Below are 26,569 nucleotides of genomic sequence, written 5' to 3' on the forward strand. Positions count from 1 at the left end.
ATCTCTCCCCACCTCAGCAGCACGACCAGAATGCAAGATTACAAGCACATAGGCCCCAGGTAAAGAGAGAAAGGCCCCAAAGGAAGCAAACTGTTAGTGTTGTTTGGATGCCCATGATCCTTCTAGTACTGCTCCTAAATACTTCACGATTTTTTATGCCCACCTGGAGTTGCTCTCTGCTTTTTCCAACCAAAGTGCCGACAGAATGGACCCCCAAGAAACAAGCATTGGCACCAAGCCCCTCAGATCAACATGGGTCCCCTTACTTGGGATACCCCCTAGGGAGGGGGCTCCCTCTAGAGAGCAAGGTGAATGACCACATCATCAGGGCTCACCTTGCCCACTGACATCCAGGCCCCAGCCTCACTGACCGGAGCAGTGTCCGTGAGTGAGCACAGGGAACTCCTGTCCAGTATGACCCCAAACGCAGAGTTCACAGCACGACAAAATCGATGCACACAGCAAGCTGGGAAGCAATAGGCTCTTGCAGAGAGAAGCCTGTGCAGCACAGCAAGGCCGTCGGGCCCCACGCCCACACCTCCCTGGCTCCGCTCTCGCTCTCACAGGACCCGGGAGAAAGCACAATGCTTCTCACACTCCCACATCTGCAGGAGGCAAGCACTCTCGCTTCCCAGGGGTTTACCAAGATTGCAGTTATTTTCTTCTTCCCACCTCACCCCCGAGTTGCTGCCAGCAAGGCTGAATGAGGGATTTAGATCCTTCCAGGCCAGGTTGATTATAAACCAAGCAGCAGTGGTACAGTCAGGCCAAGCAACTTTACACGCCCGTGGATTGTCCCCTCATGGGGACCGGCAAGGGCCAGCCAGCCAGAGGACGGGCGACCCTGATCGCAGCAGGTTCTGGAACCCTGGAGTCCATGGGTTCCCCACCCCACTCTCCCCAGGAGGCTTTTCTGCTCCCAAGGGTGCAGGCAGCAGTGGAGGCAGACGAAAACTAGCGCTGCACAGTCACTTCCTCTCCATCCTCCCTCTAGCAGAGGCTGCGAGCGTCTGGGGAACACCACTCACTAGCTGCTGGGCTGGAAAATGGAGAAGCAAGATCCCTTATATATGAGGCTCTTGAAGGATACTAAGCTCGGCCACCAAGTACCCAGGCAACGAGCAAGAGGGTGACTGAGTAGAAACAGGTCTATTTCCCAACCCTTCTGCATTCTGTATGGCAGAAGCCTGCTACCATCAAACTGATTCTCCATTTGTTATCAACATGCAGAAGATGCGGGAAGAGGGGAAGCAGGCGAGTGTGACAGAGTCTCTGATCAATGCTTCTCTTTTTAAGTTTATTTACTTATTTATTGTGTGTGTGAGAGAGCACACACAGGGGATGGGCAGAGAGAGAGAGAGAAAAAGAGAATCCCAAGAAGGCACCTTGATGTCAGCACAGAGCCCCATGCAGGGCTCGAACTCCTAAACTGTGAGATCATGACCTGAGCTGAAACCAAGAGTTGGACGCTCAGCTGACTGAGCCACCCAGGCGCCATTCTGGTCAATGCTTTAATCAGTGCCTCCAGCGACAGGGACAGCCTGCCCACAGAGAGGACTCCTTCTGGTCCCCAGTAGTTTCTGACAAGTCAGTTTCTTGGCTAGTCACCTCTTTAAGCCTGGTGCTTACTTCCCCACTCTTCTTGGTTTGCCTTCCTTGCCTTCCCCGTATGGCTCTCCATGATGCCTCCAACATGTCCTTTCCTGCCTCTACCTGTGACCTGTGGGTGGACAGCGGCATGAACCCCTAACTAGCTGTTTGCCCCCACCGGGCTGAGTTACCTCATTTAAAAACTGACCAGATCGTACCCCAGTGAAGGCCCCTTCCAGCATGAATAGTCTATAATTTCGGCAACCTCTTCCAAGATGCATTCTGTCTCAAAGCTGCCCCCAAATAAAATGTCTCTGGGCAGATGGCTCTCCTGCTTCTCTCGCTTTGCCTCCCTCAGCTGCCCCTGGTCAACTTTCCAAACTGTAAGAGTAGCAAGAATATTTAAAAAACAAAAACAGGGGCGCCTGGGTGGCTCAGTTGGTTAAGCCTCCGACTTCGGCTCAGGTCATGATCTCACGTTTGTGGGTTCGAGCCCCATGTCAGGCTCTGTGCTGATAAGCTCAGGGCCTGGGGCCTGCTTCCAACTCTGTGCTCCCTCTCTCTGCCCCTCCCCCTCTCATGCTCTGTCTCTCTGTATCAAAAATAAATAAAACATTAAAAAAAATTTTAAAAACAAAAACAAAAAACAAATCTGTAACACTTCTTATTCCCCAGATTACCAAAGGGAATCAGGAGATTCTGCTTTCACACCAAAAAAACTTGTGTGTTCAGGCAGTTGGAAGGAAGTGATTTTCTCCTTTATCCAATCAGCGTTCTCTTGCTTTCCTGTGGGGAACTGTGTTAGTCAGCGGCTTCGACCAGATCTATAGGTATGTCTGGCAAGGAGTTCTGGGTATTAGGTGGAGCGTGGTTCCTTTTTATTTCTGAGCTGCTGTGTGTTGGTCACCCGACAATCATAGCACAAAGCCTGGGCTGTCCCCCCCTTCCGTCCCCCCCAAGGAAAGACTATAGTTACCCAAACCTCATCCAGGGAAGTGAGGCTCACCTCAAATGTGCACTTTACCCATATAATTGGTACTACGTTCACATATTGAGATTCTGAAGTAAAAAAAAAAACAAACACACACAAAAAAAAGCCTAGTTCTGTAACAGGCACACCTCCTTCTGACCTGAGGCGTCCTTCTTAACTTATTTCTCCTGATTTGGAACCACAGCTGGTGAAAAGACCATACTTCACTCTGATAGCCTCTGGGCGCCTCAGGACCACGGAACAGCTCAGCTATAATATTCTTAGGGCTACTCTGAAAGAGATGTCAACATGTGGTCCTTGCCAATGAAACTGTGATTTCTCCACCATGACACAAGCAGTACCTACTTTCTCTGGGACCAGAGGGCACCCCTAAAGCCGCAGGCTGATTCTGCCATTTTCTTTACTTTTATGTGGGGCGCCTCCTCCCAAACATGGCTAGGGGGAACACAGCTGCTAGATTCTCACTACAGTTGACCCTTGAACATGGGCTCAGAATGCCTGGGTCTGCTGGTAGGTGGTTTTTGTGTTTTGTTTTGTTTGTTTGATACAGTCCTGTAAATATATTTTCCCTTCCTTATGATTTTCTTTTCTCTAGCTTACCTTGTACGAATGCAGTATATAATACGTACAGCGTACAAAATCAGCCTGTTATCAGGCTTCTGGTCAACAGTAGGCTATAAGTACTTATGCATCTAATAGTAGTTAGTAGAGCCGTGGATTGTTGACTGTGCGGAGGGGGTTGGTGACCCAACCCCTGTGTTTTTCCTAGGGTCAACTCTATTTGTAGCAGCCGCCACTCTGCATTTAGAAGAGCGAGAAAGAAGAGGGAACAAATATGCCTTGACACCTAAAATAGTTGCAAAATCCACAGGCAAACCCCTGGCTCAGAAAAATGTGCCTAAAGAAAATGCTAAAAAACTTTGACCAACAGCCCATACTCTCAGGACTTAGATTCAACAGCAGTGAGAAGAATTCAAATATATCCTGGTTTGCTGCTGGCGTTAAATCACCCTGTTCCCAGATTCTGGCTTACAATTAAGAGTGTAAAAAGGGGTGGCAAGTTTGCCTCCATCGTGGTTACATCATCGGTAGGTTTGTAAATGACTTTTCGTGCTAATTGAGCCAGAGAGCTCCAGAATTGCCAATTCTGTACATAAAGCCAGAGAGCAGAACACCTCTGCCTCTCTTCAGTGTGTTTCAGAGAAGAGAAAGTGTTTCTGGTGGAGAAATTCCACATCGCCTATGGTGCGCTGGGTGGGATCTTAAAATGACCAAGGAGAAAATATACTAGTTTTGTGCCGTTATATTTAGAAAGCAGAGAAGAAATCAGGATTTTGGTGGTTGGGATAAACAGCTGAAAGCCCAGGCAGAAATGCAGGCCAGAAGTTCAAATGCAGCACTGTGACGTTTTCCTTATTATAGAGTCCTCTCTTCTTGCTGACTTTTAATAGGCACTTTCATTGTTCTCCATGGCCAAAATGAGAGGTAAGCTTGTGGAGGAAGTGGTCAGTCCAGTTTGGAGCCATGTGAATGAGCCTGTTGGGCTCCCTTAGTGCACGGCTCTGCCTTCTGACAGCAGCTGGCCAGAGCAAATGTGGAGGCCAAGGGCAGAGTCACGGTGAGGGGAGTCCCCAGCCAAGCTCCAAGTTCTTAGCGTTTGCGTCTGGCTATTCTCCCACTTCAGGCAAGGTAAAGCAAATTGAATTTTCTTTTGTTTGAAAAATGCGGAGTGTTCTATGAATTTTTTTTTAACGAGGATATAGATTATATGGCTGGAGATGGCTGTATAGATTTATCCACTCCGTCAGCCATTATTTCGGGAGGACCTACTAAATGCAAGGCATGGGGAACACCTCTCCTACAGCCCACGGCCTTGTTCGAAGGAAGCCGCCTACGTGGGTACCTTGCCGCTGGCCCCCAGGAAATGGCATCTTTCGGGTTTCTGCCAAACTCCCTCTTCTCAGTGCAGGACGCATGGGGTGGAGGGATGTTCTAGCCTCGAATGGAGCTTTTTCCTCCAGTGAAGAACTGTGCAAACTCTTGTTTGATCACAATCAGAAAGGCTCAACTCTAAATGGTTTTTTTTTTTTTTTTAAACAAAAAGAAAGGCAGCAACGTATTCGTTCAGAAGGATCCCTGAAGGGATCCTTTCTCAAGAAGGTAAACATGGCCTGAAAATGGAGGCATATTCTGAACATTTCACAAGCGGAAGGACAATGCGGCATTCGTGAGGAGTCTCTTCGGGACACTTACTCATCCCGACAACACTCAAGATGTGAATGAGATTTACATGCAAAAGTGCAGCACTGTCTCAGTTTGGAAAACAGGCTCATGGAGAACATTCCGTGCCAACAGCCCAAGCGTGGCTCCCGAACCCTGCCTCACGGTCTCCTGTGAGAACACAATCATTTGGGGTTGTCTTCCAAAGTAACAGCAAAGTCAAAAGTTAGTTCAAAGTGCTTTCACATGCTGTTGACAGGAGCGTAACTTGGCATTTTATGGGATAATTTGGGAACATCTATTTAAAATGCATATATGTTTTGGCTTATCAATTCCACTTCTTTTTTCTAAAGCTTATTTATTTATTTTGTGTGTAAGAGTGTGCGTGTGCATGCAGGCACATGCAAGCGGGGGAGGGGCAGAAGGATGGAGAGAGAGAGAATCCCAAGGAGGGATTCCACTTAGCACTGAATCCAATGTGGGGCTCAATCCCATGACCCTGAGACCATGAACTGAACTGAAATCAAGAGTCAGACCTTTAACCAACTGAGCCACCCCGATGCCCCTAAATTCGAATTCTTCTAGGAATTTATCTTGCAGATATGTTCACCAAATTATCTGATGTGATTGTCACAGGATCTCACCGGAGTCTGGTCATGAAAATCACCTACACATTCATTGTTAAGAGAAGGATTTAACCAATTCACAAAATGACAAAATATGTAGCATTTTAAAAAATGAGATAAATTTAGAGGTTCTGATTGGAAAGACTTCAAGATATACTAAGCTTATCAATGTGTCACATTGAGGTTTATGATATTTTAAATATGGATAAAAATTTCTGAGAGGATATAGAAAAATATTCTCAAAACATGTCAAAGGTGGGAGCTGACTTTGACTTTTTCTGTCATATCCTTCCCCAGCACGTGAATTTTTATCATAGGCACATACTGCCTTTAGTGAAGCAATAAGTATATATTTTAAAATTCAGTTTGGGGCGCCTGGGTGGCTCAGGCAGTTAAGCGTCCGACTCTTAATTTTGGCTCAGGTCATGATTTCAAGATTCGTGGGATCAAGCCCCATGTCTGGCTCTGTACCGACATCGCAGAGCCTGCTTGGGATTCTCTCTCAGCCCCTTCCCTACCTGCTCTCTTGCTCTCTCTCAAAATAAATAAATAAGCACTACAAAAAAAAATTTTTTTTTAATTCTGTTGCAAAGAAATAGCTCAAACTAAGACAAAGCTTCACTTTTGTGATATTTGTATGGGCTCAAGGCCTCAGACAATCTTAAAGACTGAGGATCTTTTCCTTTGGGATGGCTTCTTTGTTCTTCACTAGTAAATCTCTAAGAACAGTACCCACGACTCCTGTCTGTCGTCAGCGGGGTGGGGATGAGGAGGGTCTAACCGTGTTAGGGCAAAACACCAACTGTAATATATTAGGCCGAACCCACCAATCTAGGATCAAGTGCTCTGGTAGCCTGTTTGATAGCCAGAACATGCGATTTTCAGCTCGGGAGTTTCAGATGCCTTTTAGGACCGCTTTTTTCTTCTTAGAGAGACTCAGGTAACAGCCTGAGCAGGGGAGCAAATGCTTAGTGAAGGTCAGGCTATCGCTCCTTCTGACTGATGTCTGATCTTTGTGGACTTACTGTCTCTCCTCTTGACAGATCCGCCCACTGCTCCCCGCCCACTGCCAGGCTTGATTTTTCCCCACAGCACTTACTGCCATCTGACACACCAGCTACTATAGCCCTTTATCTCCCTCATTGTCCGTCTCTCCCCACTGGAATGTGAAAAAAAGAACTGGGCATGTTTGGTGACTGCTGTATGTTCAACAACTAAAGCTGTACCCAGCAGCACAAGCTCTGGATTTGACAAATGTCTATCAAATCAGGGACTGAATTAATGTATATATTTAAAAAATCCTCTTGGCATTGTAACTAAGAAAAACAAGCTGACTGCTGTCAGGATTAGAGTAAAGCCTTGGTGTGTGAGCATAATTTGTTCAGGAAACATGCTTATAATCCACAGCACTTGTATATCAAAGCGAATTTCAAGAACCATTGGCTCAGTTGTGATCACGTGACATTCGGGGTCACGTACTAGTTGTATTGCAAGATAACGCTTGTCTATCAAATTAAAATTTTTTAGAAATGTTTGCTCATCCTGCAGAACACAGTCACTCACAATCCAAGGTTCTCCTGTATTTCATTAACTTGGTTGTATCTCTGGTTTGCTAGTGATAAAAATACCAACACTGACCTGGCACATAGCTTCATGTGAATTTAGACCTATATTTGCTCTGTAGTTAGACCTTGTATCTAGTGCTTGTGCCAATAGTTTCAATCCAAGAGAGCACTCTCTAATCTCCCATACTATGTGGACCTGGCCTCTGTGATGTCTGTTAAACTGTGGAACCACATTTTAATGTTATCCTAAATCAAAAAGGAAAATGATCTTAATGTGCCATTAGGTTTGCCTATTTAAAAGAAAGCATTTAGGGGCGCCTGGGTGGCTCAGTCAGTTAGGCATCTGACTTCGGCTCAGGTCATGATCTCACATTTCATGAGTTTGAGTCCTGAGTTGGGATCTGTGCTGACGGTTCAGAGACTGGAGCCCTGCTTCGGATTCTGTGTCTCCCTCTCTCTCTGACCCTCCCCCACTCATTCTCTGTCTCTTTCTCTCTCAAAAAATAATAAACATTAAAAAAACAATCTAAAAGGGAGCATTTAAAACCTGAGAGTCTTCTGATGACCCTTTCTTTCTTTCCTTCCTTCCTTTTTCTGATGACCATTTGTGATGATCATTTAGCCGAGCACTCTGCCTCTCATCCAGTCACTACAGATGACCTCTTGGCAGCATCCATAGATCTGCCCTGACACATGCAATTTGTCCCTCCCAAACTGAGCAAAAACCAAACAACTGCTTAGACGGATTTTTTCTGCCATTGAGTTGACACACTGTTCAACTGAATTGCCCACATGGACACATGGGATAACAGATGCACTTTGGGGAGAAAGAGATCCCATAGAAGCCTAAAGAGGTGAAATTAATCTTGACATAAAAACATACAATTTAGATAAACTGGTTTCCAAACTGCAACAAAGTTAAAGATTTCAACTATGTTTGCTTTTCCTAAAAAATTTATTATTCTTATTTTTTTGCCACAAAACCCAAATAGTAGAAAACTAACTTTCACCACTAACTCTGATAAGTTTCTGAGAAGTTTACATAAACTGTTAGGATACAGTCTGGAATGGGAGCGCCTGGGTGGCTCAGTTGGTTAAGCGTCCGGCTTCAGCTCAGGTCATGATCTCATGGTTTGTGGGTTCGAGTCCTGTGTTGGGCTCTGTGCTGACAGCTAGCTCAGAGCCTGGAGTCTGCTTCAGATTCTGTGCCTCCCTCTTTCTCTGACCCTCTCCTGCTCACACTGTCTCTGTCTCTCAAAAATAAATAAAAAGCATAAAAAATTTAAAAAAAAAGCATACACTCTGGAATGACTTTGTCCTCAGCTCACTTTACTGCAGATATAAATAGTCTGCGAAATGCATCTTTTTCATTGGTGAATTCTTTACTGACAAACCAGATAGTCTAATGATATCTTTTGACTTCATATATAACATTAGAGAAGTAGACACTACATTCTGGTCTTCAAGAGCGTCAGCTTGGATGAATTCTACCTCTCTTATTCAGATCCACTCTTTCAGCTGCAATACTAGATATCAAATAGTCACAAAAAGCGTGATGGGTAAATATTTCAATATTATTTTTATGAGGTAAAAGTAAGTAAGAATTCATGGGACTGAAAGACGATGGTCCTGGAACAGATCTGCAGCAAGCCGCCTTGGTTAAGGATGAGACGCGGACTGAGGGCTTCTCACATTTCACGACAGTGGTTCTGAATAGTCTCCAGATTAATGTTTAATAGATGTTACCAAGGGAGGGTGGAGAAAGAAAGAGAGACAGAGACAGAGAGAGGAGAGAGGAAGAGAAAGAAGAGAGAGAGAAGAGAGCATGCTGTTGGTCTCTTGCCAGTTTCACAGCAAGGTCCTCGGTACAGAGCCATCAGCGGGAGCCACAGATAGAAATGGTTCCCTCTAAGGACCCAGAGTCTGGTATCAAGGCACATACTTTTTGTTGATCTAGGAATCCAAATTTGAAGGGCATATCCATTGCCTAACTGGCTCAAGATAAAAGAAGAACCATGAAAATATATTCATTCTGATTAGGAAATGCCCAAGTCAGGCGTGGGTCACCACTGTATTCCCAATCCCTAGTAGCTCCATATTTCCCACGTCCACATGTTGCTTTTGAGGGCTTTGTACAATCCAGCCGCCACTTCCCAACAACCTCTGGTCCCTTTTCCTCTTGACTGCCTCCACTGAGGTGTGTCAGATGGCCCCAACCTTGTCTCAGCATGCACTGCTAACCCTGTACCTTCACTCCTCCTTTATTATTTCCTTAACCTGCAAAGCCCTTTCCTCCGTCTCCCTCGTCGGTTCTAATCACACCTGAGACATGAGCTCAAGTGCCATCTTCCTAAACAGCCTTTCCTGAACCCTTCCTCAGCCCTCATTGACTCCTCTCTCTTCTGGAAGCCTTGATAAGCCTTCATGCTCTGGAAAGCCTAATCTCCTAGCTTAGACCAGCCAGCCAGGTGTCACATGTCTTAGTCTTGTCTCCCTAGCTAGACCTTCAGAGGCCTGAGAGCAATCGTCATAACTTGCTGGTTCTGAGAAGCCAAGAACCCAGGCAGTTTGGGAAAGTTCACACCAACACGAGCCGGCTGGCGGCCGGGGGGTCTCCACGGTACACTGCTCCCTGACAGTTGCCCACAGTCCCCCAGAGAGCATGTCAGGGCACAGGGTCCAATGGTTCACGTGCCCCGCCCAGCCCTTGCTACAGTAATCTACCTTGTAGAATTTTCGCATAATGGAATGGGAAAAGGAAAAAGATGGAAGCGCAGGGAAATCTGCAGAACAAGAACAGCCTCTTTTGCTATGTCCCACCTAATCGAGATTAAGCGAGCTCCTGTTTTTAAGTCTGAACTACCAACAGTTTCTCATAAGAACACACCACAGGCTGACTTCTAACAAGTGCTTCAGTGTCAGCGGCACTCATGTCTCAGGTGGAGAATTGGTGGTGGTCTTGAATTCACGACAGAAACCTCGTCTCCAAAACTGCCTACTGGGAAGAAATGTTTCCGCAGGAGCGGAAAGGTTGTCGTGTCAGCACATGTTGAAATGTCATACGCTAAAGGGAGTTTAAGAGCGATGCAGCAGAGGACACACACACACACACACACACACACACACACACACACACACACACTCAGAACGTTGAAATGGTGAGAGGTTTTACTATTACCTGTCCCAACTACAGAAACACAAGACTTCCCTCTCAGGAATGTGCCCCGTGGGGACATACGCACATTACTACACCGTAGAACTTTATCCAGGGAGTGGGATGGACGGTAGACTAATGAAATCTCCATGTTTTAATACAACAAACATTTATGTAACCACCTGCTGTGTCCACGAAAGTGTGTGCATGCATATGTGCAATCATGCACATAAAAGGGCAAAGGAGCTGGGGGAGGGGGAGGAAGAGGGACAGAGAGAGAGAGAAATGTGGCGGGTGAGAACTTGTGGTTGGCATGTACCTAATCCCCGGAGAAGCAATCCCGAGGACAGAAATGGAGAATAGACCTATATATCACTGGTTCACCACCCAAGGAATTAGGAGTCTTTCAGTTTGCTTTCATGTTGAGCCTCCTCCACCTCGACCACATGGACACAATGTGTGTAAGTAGAAAGGGTAGTGTGGGATGGCATGCCTTGTCCTGCATTCAAGAGAGAGTGAATGCCAACTGCGCCTCGTGAGGACAGGAGGACCGAGACACTGGGTCTAGCTCAGCCAGTCCAAGTCCTGGCAGCGAGCCGAGGGCTGGCCTTCCAGGCTTGGGAGGGGCTGAGCCTCCCCATCAAGGTCAAGTCCATTACCTCCATCGCTGCAGGTCCTGGAGTCCGAGGCCAGGCTGTCCGTGGAACCCGTGGTGAAGCTGACGTGGACACCCCTGCAGGGAGGGCTGAGGCTCTCCGCAGAGCCCTGGCTCGCTTTTTCCAAATCAGAGCTGCTCTTGTTCATCTTTAAAAGATGCCTGGAAAATGTAAGGACGGACAAGAAAAGCAATTATTTTGGTTTCTATTCAAAAAACCAAGCCGATGGATCATGAACCTACTACGCTCCTGAAGCCTGATAACACCAGCAAGTTTTGAAAAAATGATTCTGGGGAGAGAGAACAGGGACCCTTCTGAAACCTTATGCACACGGATGGGAGGAGATTTCCCCAGTGTCGTTAGGAGGAGGGAGTCTCTGAAATTGAGACAAATGGCCATACTCATGATTTGGGAGGAACTGCCATCCTTTTCTTGACCCCATCTACCAAAACAGTTCTGTCACCTATCCTACAGTGTAAAACATCTCTACAGAGAAAAAAAACTGAACATTATCACACGAGTCAATGTCTGGAGATATCCTGAGATTGGATAGTTTGCACAAGATCACAGGACAAATGAACTGCAAATTGGGATTAACATGTGGGATTTCCTTCTGCCTGGCACTCTCCTGACATAGCTTCAAAGGGTCTAGGTTGTTCCTTGGGATTAAGGAAAACTTTCTATCAGTGCAACCAGACTTCTAGTGCAATCCAAAGGAATATGTTAACATAAGCCTTCTTCCTAAAGCACACAATCTGCCCTTAGGCTTTCTATGAAATCTTTTGTTGCATCTCTAAAGATACCCCAACCAGCAAATCGGGGACAAGAACACCAAGTCCGAGAAAAAACTTACTTGCCTTAGAGAAAACAGTGCCATTATCAGATAGAGTGGTGTACCTTATTGATTTCTCCTTCTCCCTTTTCCAAGGACTACATGAATATTCACTCTGACCTGACATTTTCGCCACAAAGTGAGGCAGGCCACAATCAATCCAGCTCTTTCCCTGTAGGTGGTAACCCAGATTTGTCTGAACTGGTATTTCCTGATGACATTCCTGTTCCCACGCCAGCAGATCTATATCTCGATATCTGCTGCGGGAAATATACAATGCAGTATTGATTTGGCATCAGAACTGCCTTTTATTTCATGCACATGACCTTACAGTCAAGAATTTATCGATTGTTCTTTGTGTTCAACATCGCCGGGCCCTGAATTAGTCTTCACAGTCCCTGGGATCCCTTGCTTATTACCAGAAAAGTTTAGAGAAAGTCTGTTAGCTACCAGGAAAATATTCTCTAGGAATGTGTCCTCCTCACCCCCAATTCTTAAAGCCATGTTAAACAATATTTTAAAGCTGTCAAGTGTAGTTTCTCTTTTAATGTTTATTTTTGGGAGAGAGAGAGACAGAGTGTGAGCAGGGGAGAAGCAGAGAGAGAGGGAGACACAGACTCTAAAGCAGGCTCCAGGCTCTGAGCTGTCAGCACAGAGCCTGATGTGGGGCTCAAAGTGCGAGATCATGACCTGGGCTGAAGTCAGATGCTTAACTGACTGAGCCACCCAGGCGTCCCTGTCAAGTGTAGTTGTGACAGTGATTGCAAAGGTTACACCCAATAATATTCCTTACATTTTAATGTCACTGTAGGGATCTGGGAAATACCAGATCTTTAGGAAGTACTGTGGCAGTAGTTGATTTTACCCTCTGGCAAAATAAAATCATAGAAAGTTTTGTAAATTATTTCTATTCTCATCAGATCTCAATAATGGTTTTCGCAGATGATGCTTAGATACAAAGTTGTGAGTAGTGACATCTCCTCGGTCTAAGAGAGAAGCCAAGTTGGCGGCAACGTGACTACCCTGCTCTCCTCCAAAATGGCCCCTGGAGGGCACCTGGGTGGCTCAGTCGGTTAGGCCTCCGACTTCGGCTCAGGTCAGATCTCACGTTTGTGGGTTGGAGCCCCGTGTCAGGCTCTGTGCTGACAGCTAGCTCAGAGGCTGGAGCCTGCTTCCAGTTCTGTGTCTCCTTCTTTCTCTGCCCCTCCCCCTCTCATGCTCTGTCTCTCTGTATCAAAAAATAAAAATAAAACATTTTTTAAAAAATTTAAAGAAAAATATGGCCCCTGGAGTCCCTTGGTCCTCAGGCCCAGAGAATCGCCAAGGGAGAAATTCTAGCACCAGAGCTGCCGAGCTGGCAAAGCTCTCCATTCCACAAACTTAGAAAAACACTGAATGGAATGTATATAAATAGATTAAAAAAAAATACATAAATGTGTGAACGTGTGAGTACACACACACACACACGCACACACACAATTATTTACAGCAAAGCATGGAGAGGAAGAAAAATGCTCAGATGCCACATCCAAGAGGGAACTCAGAACCAGAACTGTCCAAGGGATACTTCAACACAAAGTGTGATGCTGCAGCTTCTGGAAGATGCTCTTTATCAGGTTAAGGAAGCGTATTTCTATTCCACATTATCTAAAGGTTTTATATTCTAAATCACTTACAGTTATCAGATTTTAGCAAATGCTCTCTCTACATGTGTAAAAAAATGCATACTGCTTCCCTCCTTTACTCTGTTAATGTGATGACTTACATTAACAACTCTTCTGAAATGAACCCATGCTTGCACACTTTGTATAAACTGATTTTAGTACACACTGCTGGATTCAGTTTTACAAACATTTCACTTAGGATTTTTACATTTACATTCAAAAGGGGGGTTAGCCCGTAAGTTTTCTCTCCTATACTGCTCTTATTTAGTATAAAGGTGTAAAGGTTAGCTTAGACTCATAAAATGAATTGGGTAACTTTTTCTTTTTCTCGATGACCTTGTGTAGTGTATAGGAGATAGGGATGTGTTCCTTGAAAGATTACTGAAACTGGCCTGTTAAACCATCTAGACCTGCTTGCACTGTAAGTGGGTCAGTATGTACGTGTTTCTGATAAACCTGCAATCAAGTTTTAGGACAGAGATCCAAGAAGCAGATCTGTGCACAGGAAGTTGCTATGTGACAAATGTAGTGCTGCATCAGTGACTGAAGAACAGACATGTCAGTTCTTGGTGCTTACACACTAGCTGTTTATACCAGGCCCAAACCCAAGATTTAAAAAAGAAAAATTTGGGGACCTTGGGTTAGGAAGGATGTTAAGTCCAAAATTTTAAAAAGTAGAAACCATAAAGGAAAAGATAGATAAACTTGATTCTTTAAAATGTAAAACTCCTGGTGCGCTTGGGGATCTCAGTAGGTTAAGTGTCCAAATCTTGATTTTGGCTCAGGTCATAATCTCATAATTGTGGGATCAAGCCCTAGATTGAGCTCTGTGCTGAGCATGGAGCCTGCTGGAGATTCCCTCTCCCTCTCTCTGCCCCTCTCCCCTTCTCTCAAAATAAATAAAAACATTAAAATGTAAAAACCCTATCTAATAACATAAAGACACTATAAAATGAAAAAAGCCACACCAGGGAATGGTACCCCACACACACTTGCAATCTATATAACTAATAAAGTACTGGTGTTCAGAATGTTAAAAAAAAAAAATCAACAGACAAATGATGCTATTAAAAAAGGGGCAATGGATATGAACAGGCAATTCCCAAAAGAAAAAAACTACGTAAAGTCAATTGACACACGAAAAGATGACCAACTGTAATCAGATTATAAAAAAAGTGAGATTCCATTTCATATCTGTCAGATCAATCTGGCTATATTAGGTTTTGTTAAAGATGTAGGAAAATGAGAACTTTCTTGCACTGTTTGTGGGACTGTAGATTGGTGTGTACACACACACACTTTGGATATGTATCTTTGAGCAATGTTATTTAACTAACTAGTAGTGAATAAATGGCTAAGTCAATTTAGTGAGTCATAGCACCTTACCAATAGTTTATTTTAACAAAATATGCCATGTGACCAGAAAATATGCAAATGTGATAGTAAGGATATTTGAAACGTTTTGTGAAATTTTGTTTCAGGTGTGTGCTTGCTGGATGATGATAAAGACTACAAACCATTGCTCTAGAAAAGGGGTCAACAAACATTTCCTTAAAGGGCCAGATGGTAGACATTTTAGGCTTATAGATCCTATGGTCTCAGTCACAACTACCCAATACTGCTGCTGTGGCAGGAAAGCAGTCATAGACCTCAGGTAAATAAATGGGCATATTTTCCAATAAAACTTTATTTGCAGGCACAGATGACCACACTATGGATGGTAGATTCCTAACTACTGATCTAGACAAGCCTTGTCCAATAAAATTATAATGTAAGTCATATATATAATTTTAAGCTTTTTAGTAGCCAAATTATAGGTGAAATTATTTTAACAATATGCTTAATAAGATATATAAAAATACTGTCATCTTAATATGCAATGAGTATAAAAATCATTGAGACACTTTACATTTTTTTTTTCAGTCTAAGTCTTCAAAATCCGGTGTGCATTTTACACCTACAGCACATGCAATTTAGACTAGCCCCATTTTAAGCTGCTGGCTACTGTATTGGACAGTGAGGATCTAGAGAACTCTTGCACATAGACGAGGCTGTCCACAGTGTTATTAACTAGAAAAACAGAATCATAAGCAGTCCAGTGTCCATCAATAAAGGAATGGATACATTGTCATATGATCTTAAAATGGAAGAAGATACAGCATTGAAAAATAAATGAACCTGATTTTAATGTACTGATATTGAAATGATTCTTAAACATTGGATGTTAAAAGCAGCCCGCTGCAAATCAGAACCACAATGAGATAATCCTCTCACGCCAGTCGCAACGGCCAGTATCAAAAAGACAAGAAATAACAAATGTCAGCAAGGTTATGGAGAAAAAGGAACGACCTTGCACTGTTGGTAGGAATGCTAACTGGCGCAGCCACTGTGGAAACCAGTATAGAGGTTGCTCAACAAATTAAAAATAGAAATACCATATGACCCAGCAATCTCATTTCTGGGTATTTACCTAAATAAAGAACACTCATTTGAAAAGATATATGTACCCCTATGTTTACTGTAGCATTATTTACAATGGCCAACATATGGAAGCAACCAAAGGGTTCACTGATAGATGAACAGATCAAAGAATAAAGAACACCACGGAATATTACACTGTCATAAAAAAGAATGAGACTTTGCCACTTGTAAACATGGATGTACCTGGGGGGCATTATGCTAAGTGACATTAGACAGAGAAAGACAAATACTATATGATTCCATTTATGTGCAGGATCTAAAAAAAAAAAAAGTTAAAAAACAAACAAGAAACAGAAACACTCATAAATGCAGAGAACAAAAAAGTGACTGCCAGATGGGAAGGAAGTGGGGAGGACGGCTGAGGTAGGTGAAAGGGATTAAGAAATTCAAACTTCCAGTTATAAAATAAGTCACAGGATGAAAAGTACAGCCCAGGGAATACAGTTGATCATAGTGTAATAACTTTGTATGGCGACAGACGGTAACTACACATCATGGTGAGCAGTTCATAATGTACGTAATTGTCGGGCCGCTACGTTTACACACCTAAAACTAATGTAATATTGTATGTCAATTATATTTCAATAAAAAAATTCTGCAAAAAAAAAAGTAGCTTGCAAAAGGCCATGGGTACAACACCATACCATTTAAATACATTTTAAAAGTACATAATGATGCTCTAACTTTTTAAATCCTATATAAAGAGTAAATGGAAATACTCCTCAAATTCAAGAAAGTGAACACTCTGGATAACAATGGGAGATTGAAACAAAAACCAGATACAAAGGGATCTTCCGCTGTGCCTGTAATGCTTTATTTTTCTAAAATGGCAAAATGTTAATAATATTTGAAAAATCTTTGGATGATGCCTAGGACAGGTATTCTTTGAACTTCACTGTGTGCTTGAAATATTCAATAAATTGAAAACAAGCATTCCTAGGAGGAAAGGAAGTCCCTTGGGCCTACAGGAGCCTAGGTCAGTTTTCTTGTTCACTGTTGCTGATTGTCTGAACCGGCAGGGACTAGAAAGCATGACCGCTGCAATTTCCACCAGGCCCCACGGCGGGACAGGCAGATTCAGTGCAGGTTACTGCTACCACAAAATAGCCTGACAGGTGGCAAAAGTTATTTCTCAGGCCTCAACGCTCTTCTGAGACTTCAGAAATCAGACCTTCCAAATCTAGTCACAGTGAGGCAGAAGTCACAGTCTTGAACTCACCAAGTGAATGCAGACGATTCCAGATTATTCTTGTGGTTGCAGCATAAACCTTCTACAGTGTGCACATGTGTGTGTGTGTGTGTGTGTGTGTGTAAAGTCAGGAGCTTGGGTAAATCTCACGATCTAAGCACAAGTGGAATTTTCAGGTTTTCACAGCTTCTGGGAATATTACTACTGCTCCACTACTAAAAAGGCATAAGTGCAGGCTCCCTCCAGGTAACAAAACCCAACTGGCATTTGGAATGCTCTGGCGTAAATGGGGAAAGAAAGGGGTAACCCTTTCTCTTAAGAGCGAAATCTTGGGACTGATGACTCATTTGCATGAATTGTATCAAACATCTTCCATCTTGAAAGCCCGTGTCATCCGCCTTCCTAAGAGAATTGCCACTTCAGTTAAGGAATGAGCAAAACTACATCAGATTTCAAAATGAAAGGAGGGGGGGCTTGCCATCAAAGCAGAGACTGACAATCAAGTTGTTTCTGTGCGTCCTACGTATGCAATAGATTTCTCGAGAATCCCTGAAAGAGGCTTAAGATTTCAAAGGCGACTCTTCTGAGCCCTACTGGATGGTTCTATCAGACAGAGGCCAAATGACCACGCAAGCACAGTCAACAATGCACACAGCAGGCCTCTACTTACTGTTTTTAAAGGCACTTTCCCCTCATTAATGGTAGCTAGATTTGTCTTTCAGAAAACGGGTGCAAACCATCTAGAAGACGAAATCTGATGTCATGTGATTTAAGGAAGTGGCTTCAACGGGCCGAAACCACACACTCCAGTCTTTCCTCTCTGGGTGGTGAATAACATTCTTATCAGCTGCAGGGGTGAGTGCGGCCCCTGCAGATGTCTTTGCTCACGCAGTGTGATAAATGACTTGTTCTTGCTCAGACTTCCCTTCCTGCCTCCCGTTGATTAGACACAGTCACAGGAGTCGCATGAAATACACGGCCAGTGGCACAGTGTCCTCAGAGAATGAGCCTTGCAGCTGCTGCCCGGTGTTTTTAGAATGGCTTTTCCCCCCATTGTCCTCGGAGAATCGAGCCCTGCCAGGGTTTTCTCCCTACCGTATTGGTAGAAAGCTGGAAAAAAAAATTATCCAGGCGGAAGAGCCATCTGCCAGACTTCCTCATTCATAGGAACTAGTCTCATCTAAAAATACCCCTGAGCGTTTAGGACGTCCAAAATCCTTAACGGATGCCGGGCCCTACCACTAGCAGAGACCGCGTCCCAACTCCGCATGGCCGCCTGGCTCTCACAGGACAGCTCCGTTCACAGTGTGACTGAGGCGCAGGTTCACTGTCACTGCCCTCACTTGTGTTCAGTTCACCTGCATTCGGGTGAGAGTTCGCCTCTGGAGCAGAAGCTGTGAAAGCACAAATGACAGGAGCGCACTTTCAGACCGGGACTCCAGACTCTGGTATGTAAGCACCAAGTCTCTGGATTGGTCACATTCACTGCTAAGTCTGGTGATGACTCAGGGAAGACCTGTGAGCTAGCTCAGAGAGCACGAACAGGTTAGAAGATTCTATGTACATATTTTTTTAATTGCCAAGAAGAAGTGAAAACAGACGAGTTTTAGATGCAAATAAGTCAAATCATCTCCAGATCAAAGAATGAGAACCTCTTACCATCCTAGACTCTGGCCTGTGGTGCTGTCCTCATGCGCATGGCCTCCCAGAGCCCAGGGAAAGGACGGGCCAGTAGCTGCGGGGTCCCATGGAGCAGCCCTGACGAGGAGGGCCAGCTTCGGTGGCGGTGGCAGAACGCCTGGTCAGCCTGCTGTGACTTCACCGCTCAGAGCTCTCCTTTCCCCTCAGTTCCTCTCTGACTTTTCTATAAAATGCACTTCCTGCTAAAGCACAGGAAAGTGGGGACGGCGCTGCCTCTGACCTGCGGCTTTCAATCTCCAATTGTCTTGCTGGGCTCCAAGTTAGAGGCAATTCAAATACGCTCTAAACACAGTAAGCATCTCCCCACTCATTCTCTACTATTTAGCCACATCCTGAGGTCAAAATCATTAAATGATTCAAGCTGAAACATTAGGTTTGCTTGGTGAATAAGAACACCTTTTTATTACTTCTCTGATGCCTGTACCACCTGCAGGGTGCCCCCTGTCCTGTCTATCCTGAATACCATCCCAAGGTTTTCAAGAAATAAATTTTGACTGCCTACCCATGGCGAGCTCTGTGTTAAGTGTTAGGGATACAACAATGAGTAGAGAGGATGCCATCTCTACTTCAGCAAACCTACAACCTGGGAGAGAAATATTTACCAAACTCCTCTAAGAAAGCATATAGTGGGTTCAATCCAAACCTTCAGAGTAGATCTGCAGTCTTGGCGTTGAGCATACTGACTCCAAATCTTTCTAAAATACTGCTCTCATATTCATGGCTGACCCTTATAAGCCCTACACAGAGCTCTTGTAAGTATTCATAACCTCGGCCACCATACTGGACCTCGGGTCCTCTGTGGTGACTGAAACCCCCAATCCAGATGTTCTTTGCCAATCTCAGTTTCAAATACTTCCCCCCTCCACACACACACTTTATATATTAGGACATCTGACTAGACTTGTTTGGAAAAAAAATTATCACCATTTTGGTTAATACACTACTACTTCCCCTCCTAAATCCTTTGCTCTAATTGGGCTAGTCTTTCATTGTCCCCAAAGCACTCTCAACATTAGGGTCCCCTCCCCACCCTGACTCTGAGGAGACCATTGTCTCTCCCTTTCAAACCTTTACATCCTCAAGACCCAGCATCAGTGTCACTTACCTACAAATCCATCCCAGACCACCGCAGTCTTTCCCAGCTGGTCTGTTTCCCCTGGAACTCACACCGAACTGAATGTGATTCACATCACTGGGCATTAGGTTATAATCCTGATTAGATGATTCTGTTTCATGTGAAATGAGCTTGTAACCACACCCAAATTATAAACTGTTTGAGGAGTTGTGTCATAGTCAGAATATACTGGAACACAGAGGAATTATTAAATACCTCTTGATTAAATGTATCTGCCTCTGTTTCAATAACTCGGTAGCATCTGGGAGGAAAAAAGTTTCCTTTTAGAAAAGATTTACACTTGCCGGCCAAAACTTGCAAACGGCAGAAACACCGAGTGAGCACTCCGCCATAAACCCTGGGTTCAATAGCTGAAACTCTCGGATTTACAAAAAATGGCAGTCCTCAAATATCCTGAATGTTCACAAATCTTGTGCTTAAAAATTTTTTCCCAAGAGATGGGATGAGAAAGGCAGATAACTGTGCCAGAAAGGACTGCATTGTTTCTATCTTTGCTGCTCTTTGATGAAGAGGCCAAGGGAGTTTTTTCCAAGTATCTACATGCCGCCCGTGAGGGCTCATAAGTCTGGTCTCCTCTGGGGGGTGTTTCCCTGCAGATTTATTAGCACGTAAAAAGATAGGAAATCAGTTTTACTTTCGATCAGGTGACCTCAATGGTCCCCACAGCGCAGGCCTGCTCATTTGCATCTACAGTGAATGCACTAGCACAAGCTGAAAAACCCTTCGCTTCAACCTGAAGGTGAATGTAGTTTGCATTCAGTGGAAACCACTTAAAAATAGCAATAAAAACCACACTTATTTTTAAAGATAGGGACGTAGACCCCCCCCCCCCCCACGAACATACACATTTAGGTCAGTAGTTGGTTTTACGGAAGGATAAAAATGCCTGAAATGGTCAAACGGAAATTTGCAGTCATTTGCCCTGACTATATACAGATACACTTTGGCATTGAGAGATACAAATATTTTTAAAAGATGACCTTTCAGGTCTCAGAAAATTTAAGTTCCTTAATCTGTGGCCCCAGTCTGTAGGGTAATTTCTGTGTACTTTCCTAGAGCAGCTCTTGGCTGACAGGTGAAGGAGTGAGGGAGGCAGAGGTCTGGGGGGACCTGGCGTGGGGAGCTCTGAGCTGAGGCTCAGGGCAGATGAGGAGAGACCCCATCACCAGTGCACTACACTTTCATCTCCAATATGATCATCTAAGAACAGAGGCCTCGCGTCCTGGCCTGGAAAGCAAGGAGGCAGCTCTTACATCTGTTCACACAGGGGCAGAAAGGAGGAGGAGATGAAGAGAGGAGTAAGGAATGGACCACCAAGCAAAAGCAATCCACAGAGGGGCACCTCCCACTGCCAGCCCCGTGGGAAGACCTTCAGGAGCCTTTGGGAAGAACAGCCATGCAAGCATTTGTGCAAATGCTTGCACAACTTCCCGGATGGATTTCAGAGTCGTGGAGGAAGGCCTCCGATGTGGTGGTTAAGACCTTGAACACAGACTCTGCTGCCTGGTTTGGATCTGGCTCCACTGCTTCCTGGCTGGGCACCCTGGAAAGGGCACTTAATCTCTCGGTGCTTCAGCCTCCCATTTGTCCCATCCATCCTAAAAGGAGTAGCAATAATACTTATTTCATGGGGCTGTTAGGATGAGTCCATGACTTAATATTTACTAAGTGGTAAAAACAGCACCAAAAACATAGAACACGTTACTTATACAGAAAGATGAATGGATGGGATGGGGAGACAGAGACAGACACGCAGGAGACTCAGCAGTCTCCAGTAAACTGGATAGTTCTGAGACCTGCATAGACGCAGAAAACAGCAGATGGGTTACCGATTTCACTCTCTTGATACCTCTACTTGGGTTATGGTTTCATCAGGATGATGCTCTGATAACATGCATTATTCTAAAAGAAGCAGGAAAAACGTATCTCTCTATCAACCAGACCTCAGTTTGAATCTTCGTATTCAAGACCTTAGTAATTTATAGTGTAGCCCCGGGCTCAGAGGCTGACAGACTCCACAGTGGACCCGGATGTGGAGCTCCATTATACACAGATTTAGAAATACGAGAACCTCTTGTATTATAGGAGCCTGCCTCCCACCTGCAAAACAGAACCTCCCATGATTCCTTCCCCCCTTCACAGCCCCTCTCCACCCCCAGTGGTGGACTCTGGTGATTGAGAAAACCACAGCAGTAGCGAATTCTTACTCACCCACTTGGGAATTACTGTTCTTCGACTCCAGACCTATTCCTGTTGGAATCCAGCCACCAATACGATCTGTGCCTGACCAGAATCATTCTGTTTCTAGACTACTGGTTTTGGCAACCACGCTTTCAGAATTATCTTTCCCTCTTTCTCTTGATTCAGCAAATGCTCCAAGTCCATTTTGTTGACCCAGTTTCTGAGCCCAACTATTGGCTTAAGAAATCTGTGTGTATTTAAACTAGACTTTGCCCCTACCCTGCTGGCTTGGGAGAGTCAGGCAATTTGTAACAAAGCCACTAGATGATCTGCTTCTCCACTCCCCACTCCGGCCGTCTGTTGCCCAAAAAGGATGAGGTTCCTTTCCCACTCCCAAGTCACTTCTTCAGCCCTCTGTTAGCTGCTCCTCTACAGCTCCATCTCCCTGGCCTTGACTCTGGCTGAAACCTCCCCCAACCTAGGTAAGGGTTCTGGTCACCCAATTCCAACATGGTGGTGGGGTTTCTCAACCCAACTGATTCTCACCAAGTGGATGTCCTACCATTCAACTCAATTCTGACACGAGCTACCTGGAGACAGCATCAGATTCTGCGGGTTAAGGCCTCAGTCCTGCTAGACCGTCCTCTGTTGCAGATGAAAATCACAGGTCCGTGACGCCACCTATGCTCCTGACCAACAGGTTGTAGATCGGAGCTTCCAATGATCTCTTCCGTGGGCCCGATTAATTTGCTAGAGCAGCTCACAGAACTCAGAGCAATATTTCACTAACAGAAGATAACCCAGGAGCAGCCAGACAGAAGAGACGCACAGGATAAGGTGCAGGGAACGGGCATGGAGCCTTGGAGACCTCTGCAGGTGCACCGCTCTGCCCACATCTCCACAGGTTCACCAACCTTGTAACTCTCCAAACGCCATCCTTTCAGGGTTTAATGGAAGCCTCATTACATTGGCACGTAGATTAAGTCACTGGCTGCTGAAGACTGATCCAACCTCCAGCCCCTCACACCTCCCCAGGGGCTGGGGGTGGGACTGAAAGTTCCAACCCTCCAATCACTGGGCTGATTTCCTGGCAACCAGCCTCCATCCTTAGGTGGGTCCAAAAGTCACCTCATTAACATAATAAAACACACCATTATGGCTCCTAGGAAATTCGCGGAGTTGGGTGAGTTTTAGGAGTTCCGTGCTAGAAGCAGGAACGAAGAGCAAAGATTTATTTCTTATTACAAATCAGACATCACACTAGGTAACTACAATCATCTTCCACCTTCACTCCTGCACCAGTTGGCCAGTGCTCCAGGAAAGTGCATAACAAAGCAGCCTGAGGCCACAATTAATTCATGCTCCCCGCCTTCAGCTAGCTCTAAGGGCTTCCTGGCAATCCTTGCCCTTGACCTCCCCATTCTCCAAAGCAGTTATTCCAAACATTCATCATTTTTCTTTATATTCTTTGTTGCCATCCTTATCTCTGGCAAATAAGTCCTCTCTCTCTCTTTCTCTCATGATTCAGTCTTTATGTTCCTGTTTACTTTAGCTATAAAGAGGTGAGATCACCGTATGCTTTGATGAATGAAGCACCTTCACACTGATCTGTTATTTTAGTTTTTCCCTTCATCCCATCTCTACACTAATTCTCTACTTTCCCAATTCCCCACTTCCAGGTACTCACTGCATTTCCTTGGATATACACCCTTGGACTTAATCTTTTAAAAAGATATGGGGTCACGTCACATGTTTTCAATCTATATTCGTTACATTGTCTTATAGATCTTCTGTTTCTTATTTCACTCGATACTAGTTTAAGATTCATCCATGTTTCTGTATATACATCCAGCCTGCAGCTTCTGACTGCTATTAAATAGCTCACTTCATAATCATGACATTTTGCTCTTCTGTTTTCCTAGAAAGTAATATGTGGGCTTGTGCCAGCACCTGTCTCTGTGAACAATGTTGTAACGACCTTCATTGTGTATGTCCCCTTACTGACCTATGCGTTTCTCTGAGGCAGAACACGGAGGGATGAAGATTGTAGGGGCATAATGTATTCTTACACTTAATTGTACTCAATAACTCATATTAGGTCCACCCACTCTAAGTCTTCAATATTTAGTGATTAAGTAACTGTCAAGACCAAGAAAATTGCAGACTCTGAACTGTAAAGAGTCTCTTTCATTACATCTGTCTGCTTTTATAAGAAATATGGACAAGCGCTGAAAGTAGAAAAGAAGCAGAAGCAAGGGGTTGGATTTAGGATTCATTGGGAGAGAGAATTTCTGTTTCAAGTTTTTGAGGGGCATGAATATACAAAAGGCACTTTGAGAGATTTGAAGGGAGGTCACGAAGTAAATGTAACAGATCAGTAAATATTCTTGTCCCAGTTTTCTTGTTTTCTTGTACTTCCTCCTCAAGAGACATGCTCTGTCCCCACATTGAACATCTCTATGAAACAGACAACCTAACTCCTCACCAGCCAAGAAGACTCAGAAAAATTATATGCTCTATGTGTATGAAAACTATGGTTTTGTTTTCATCTCCCAAATTTAAATTTCTCTTATAATGCTGGATTTTCATTTTCAAATTATCCCTCTAAAAGATTTGACACAGTCCCTGCCCCTACTCCCTCACTCTCCTATTGGGGGCACAGGAAACCGCTGCTACAAACCAACGAGGGTAAGGCTACATGAACATACATTATTAAATGGGTAATACACTTACTGATAACTCTTATTTACTCAAATACAGATCTCCGAAAAGGTTAAAATTCATGGAATATTCACAATCGCTCGCTGAGAGAATAAGACACATTTTGGCTTTAACAGTCTGAACTTTGAGGCTGTAATCAAAGAGACAACCACTGTCTGGCAAAGGTTGCCTAGGACAGTCTGGGCCATACAGAACAGAGAGCCTCTCCCTGGTGCGGAACTCTTAAATTAGTGTAAGGAAGAGTTATTGACCACCAATGATTTTTGCATTGTAAATTTTAGATTCTAAATCTTAGATTTTAAACCTGGATTGATAAATATCCGGCACACGCATCTACACTCCCCACTGGTGTCACCTGCAGACTGTCCTAAATGATCCAGGTGAGCTTTTGAGAAGCTCTCCCTGTTTTCCAAGTGAAGTTCCCAGCTGCCACTCCAACTGGTTGGAACTGGAGTGGAGGATGCAACCTAATGGCCCTCTGCGTTCAAAAACATCCCATTGCAAAATCTTCCTTTTGATCTGCACATATTAATAAGAATTACTTTTAAGTGCATCCCCACTGTGACTCGTTTTAAAATTCCAAAGACTTCCTCCCTTTTTTTCCTGATCTTCAAGGTCCCATTCCTTAAGGAATATGTCAATTTATCCCAAGGATTCTTGTATTTTTCCAAGGTTGTTACATTTTCTCATTCATTTTGATTGCCATTTGGAGCTTCCTGAAGAGGAAGACCCATTCTGAAGGGCTTTCTACAGCCCAGGAACATACATGGTAACACTGCCAATTAATTGCCTAGGTTTTCGATTTCAGATATGTTTTTATGGCAGATGTATAAATGGGCAAGAAGTGGCTAAAAAAACAAATAAGGAAGTCAGCAGATCATCTGACAGTGACGAATACAGGAGAGTAAGATGAGTAAGAAGGGAAGAAGTTTTTAAAACACTCTCGAATCTATCTAGAAGTTCCCCTTCTCCATCCCCTCACCCCCACACGTGTGAAGAACGGTTGTTTCTGTGAGTCAGCCTGTTAGAGAAGCACAGAGAATAAGCCATCCAAGACACTAGACAAAAGCTACACTCAAAGTACGAAGTTTTACAATATTGTATGGAAATAGCATGAGCATCCTTAACAGCCAGCATTTTTAGGGATGTGCCCAAAATCAATATAAAGAAAGAGTGAGCAATTCTAGTACAGAGGATGAAGACTGATCTTAAACTCTGAAAGTTATCAGCTGCAGAAGGGGCCACTGAGAATTTTTTACAGCTGGTTTATCAGCCCTGTTAAAAGGAAGTCCTTTCGTGAGCAGAGTGACAATCCCAGAATAACAACAAATTACTTGCACCACAAATCAAGATCATTTCTCACCAACTGGTGAGTTCTACACCCAAAAAGTAGGCTGGCAAATTTACGAAAAAGTCCCTATAACCAATTGATGGTCAAAGGGGGCTCGACCATATGCCCCACACATGTGTTTTCCCACCCCCCTCAGAAAGCATGAAAAATATATTCCCAGTAGAAGTGAAACCACACCTAGAATTTCCTGAGACTCACTGGTGGGGAAAAAAGTCCTTAGGTGATTACTACCTGAAAGGAACATTCTTGTGGAAAGAGGAGAGGGCTGGTTCCACACACCTGCTCAGCTTAAAAAAAAATAAACAAAGAGCAGCAGAGTATGAGCCCAGTTGCAAAACTGAAATGCATAATCCTTGGAGAGAAATTAATCCATGAAAGCATGCATTGTGCCTATATGGTGTTTGCCCACCTTGAAGCATTAATAATTATTAACTTCAGCTTCTTTTACTCAAGGTGACAATGTTCTACTGGGCCAGGCGAGGCACAGAATTGCAGTATTCCAGTGGGGTGTC

The 26,569-nt window shown here is 44.2% G+C and overlaps 1 protein-coding gene across 3 annotated transcripts in view; it reads right to left on the minus strand.

The window, feature by feature from the left end:
- PRAG1 (PEAK1 related, kinase-activating pseudokinase 1) overlaps positions 1–26,569 on the minus strand; it is a 50,896-nt gene that overhangs the window by 10,165 nt on the left and 14,162 nt on the right. For all 3 annotated transcript variants that reach the window (XM_029935368.1, XM_029935353.1, XM_029935358.1), the window contains exon 4: positions 10,806–10,963. In XM_029935368.1, coding sequence (XP_029791228.1) covers positions 10,806–10,963 — 158 coding nt within the window. The remainder of the gene's footprint in view (positions 1–10,805; positions 10,964–26,569) is intronic.

Source organism: Suricata suricatta, chromosome 1 (assembly GCF_006229205.1).
Source record: "Suricata suricatta isolate VVHF042 chromosome 1, meerkat_22Aug2017_6uvM2_HiC, whole genome shotgun sequence".
In the NCBI taxonomy this organism is placed as follows: domain Eukaryota; kingdom Metazoa; phylum Chordata; class Mammalia; order Carnivora; family Herpestidae; genus Suricata; species Suricata suricatta.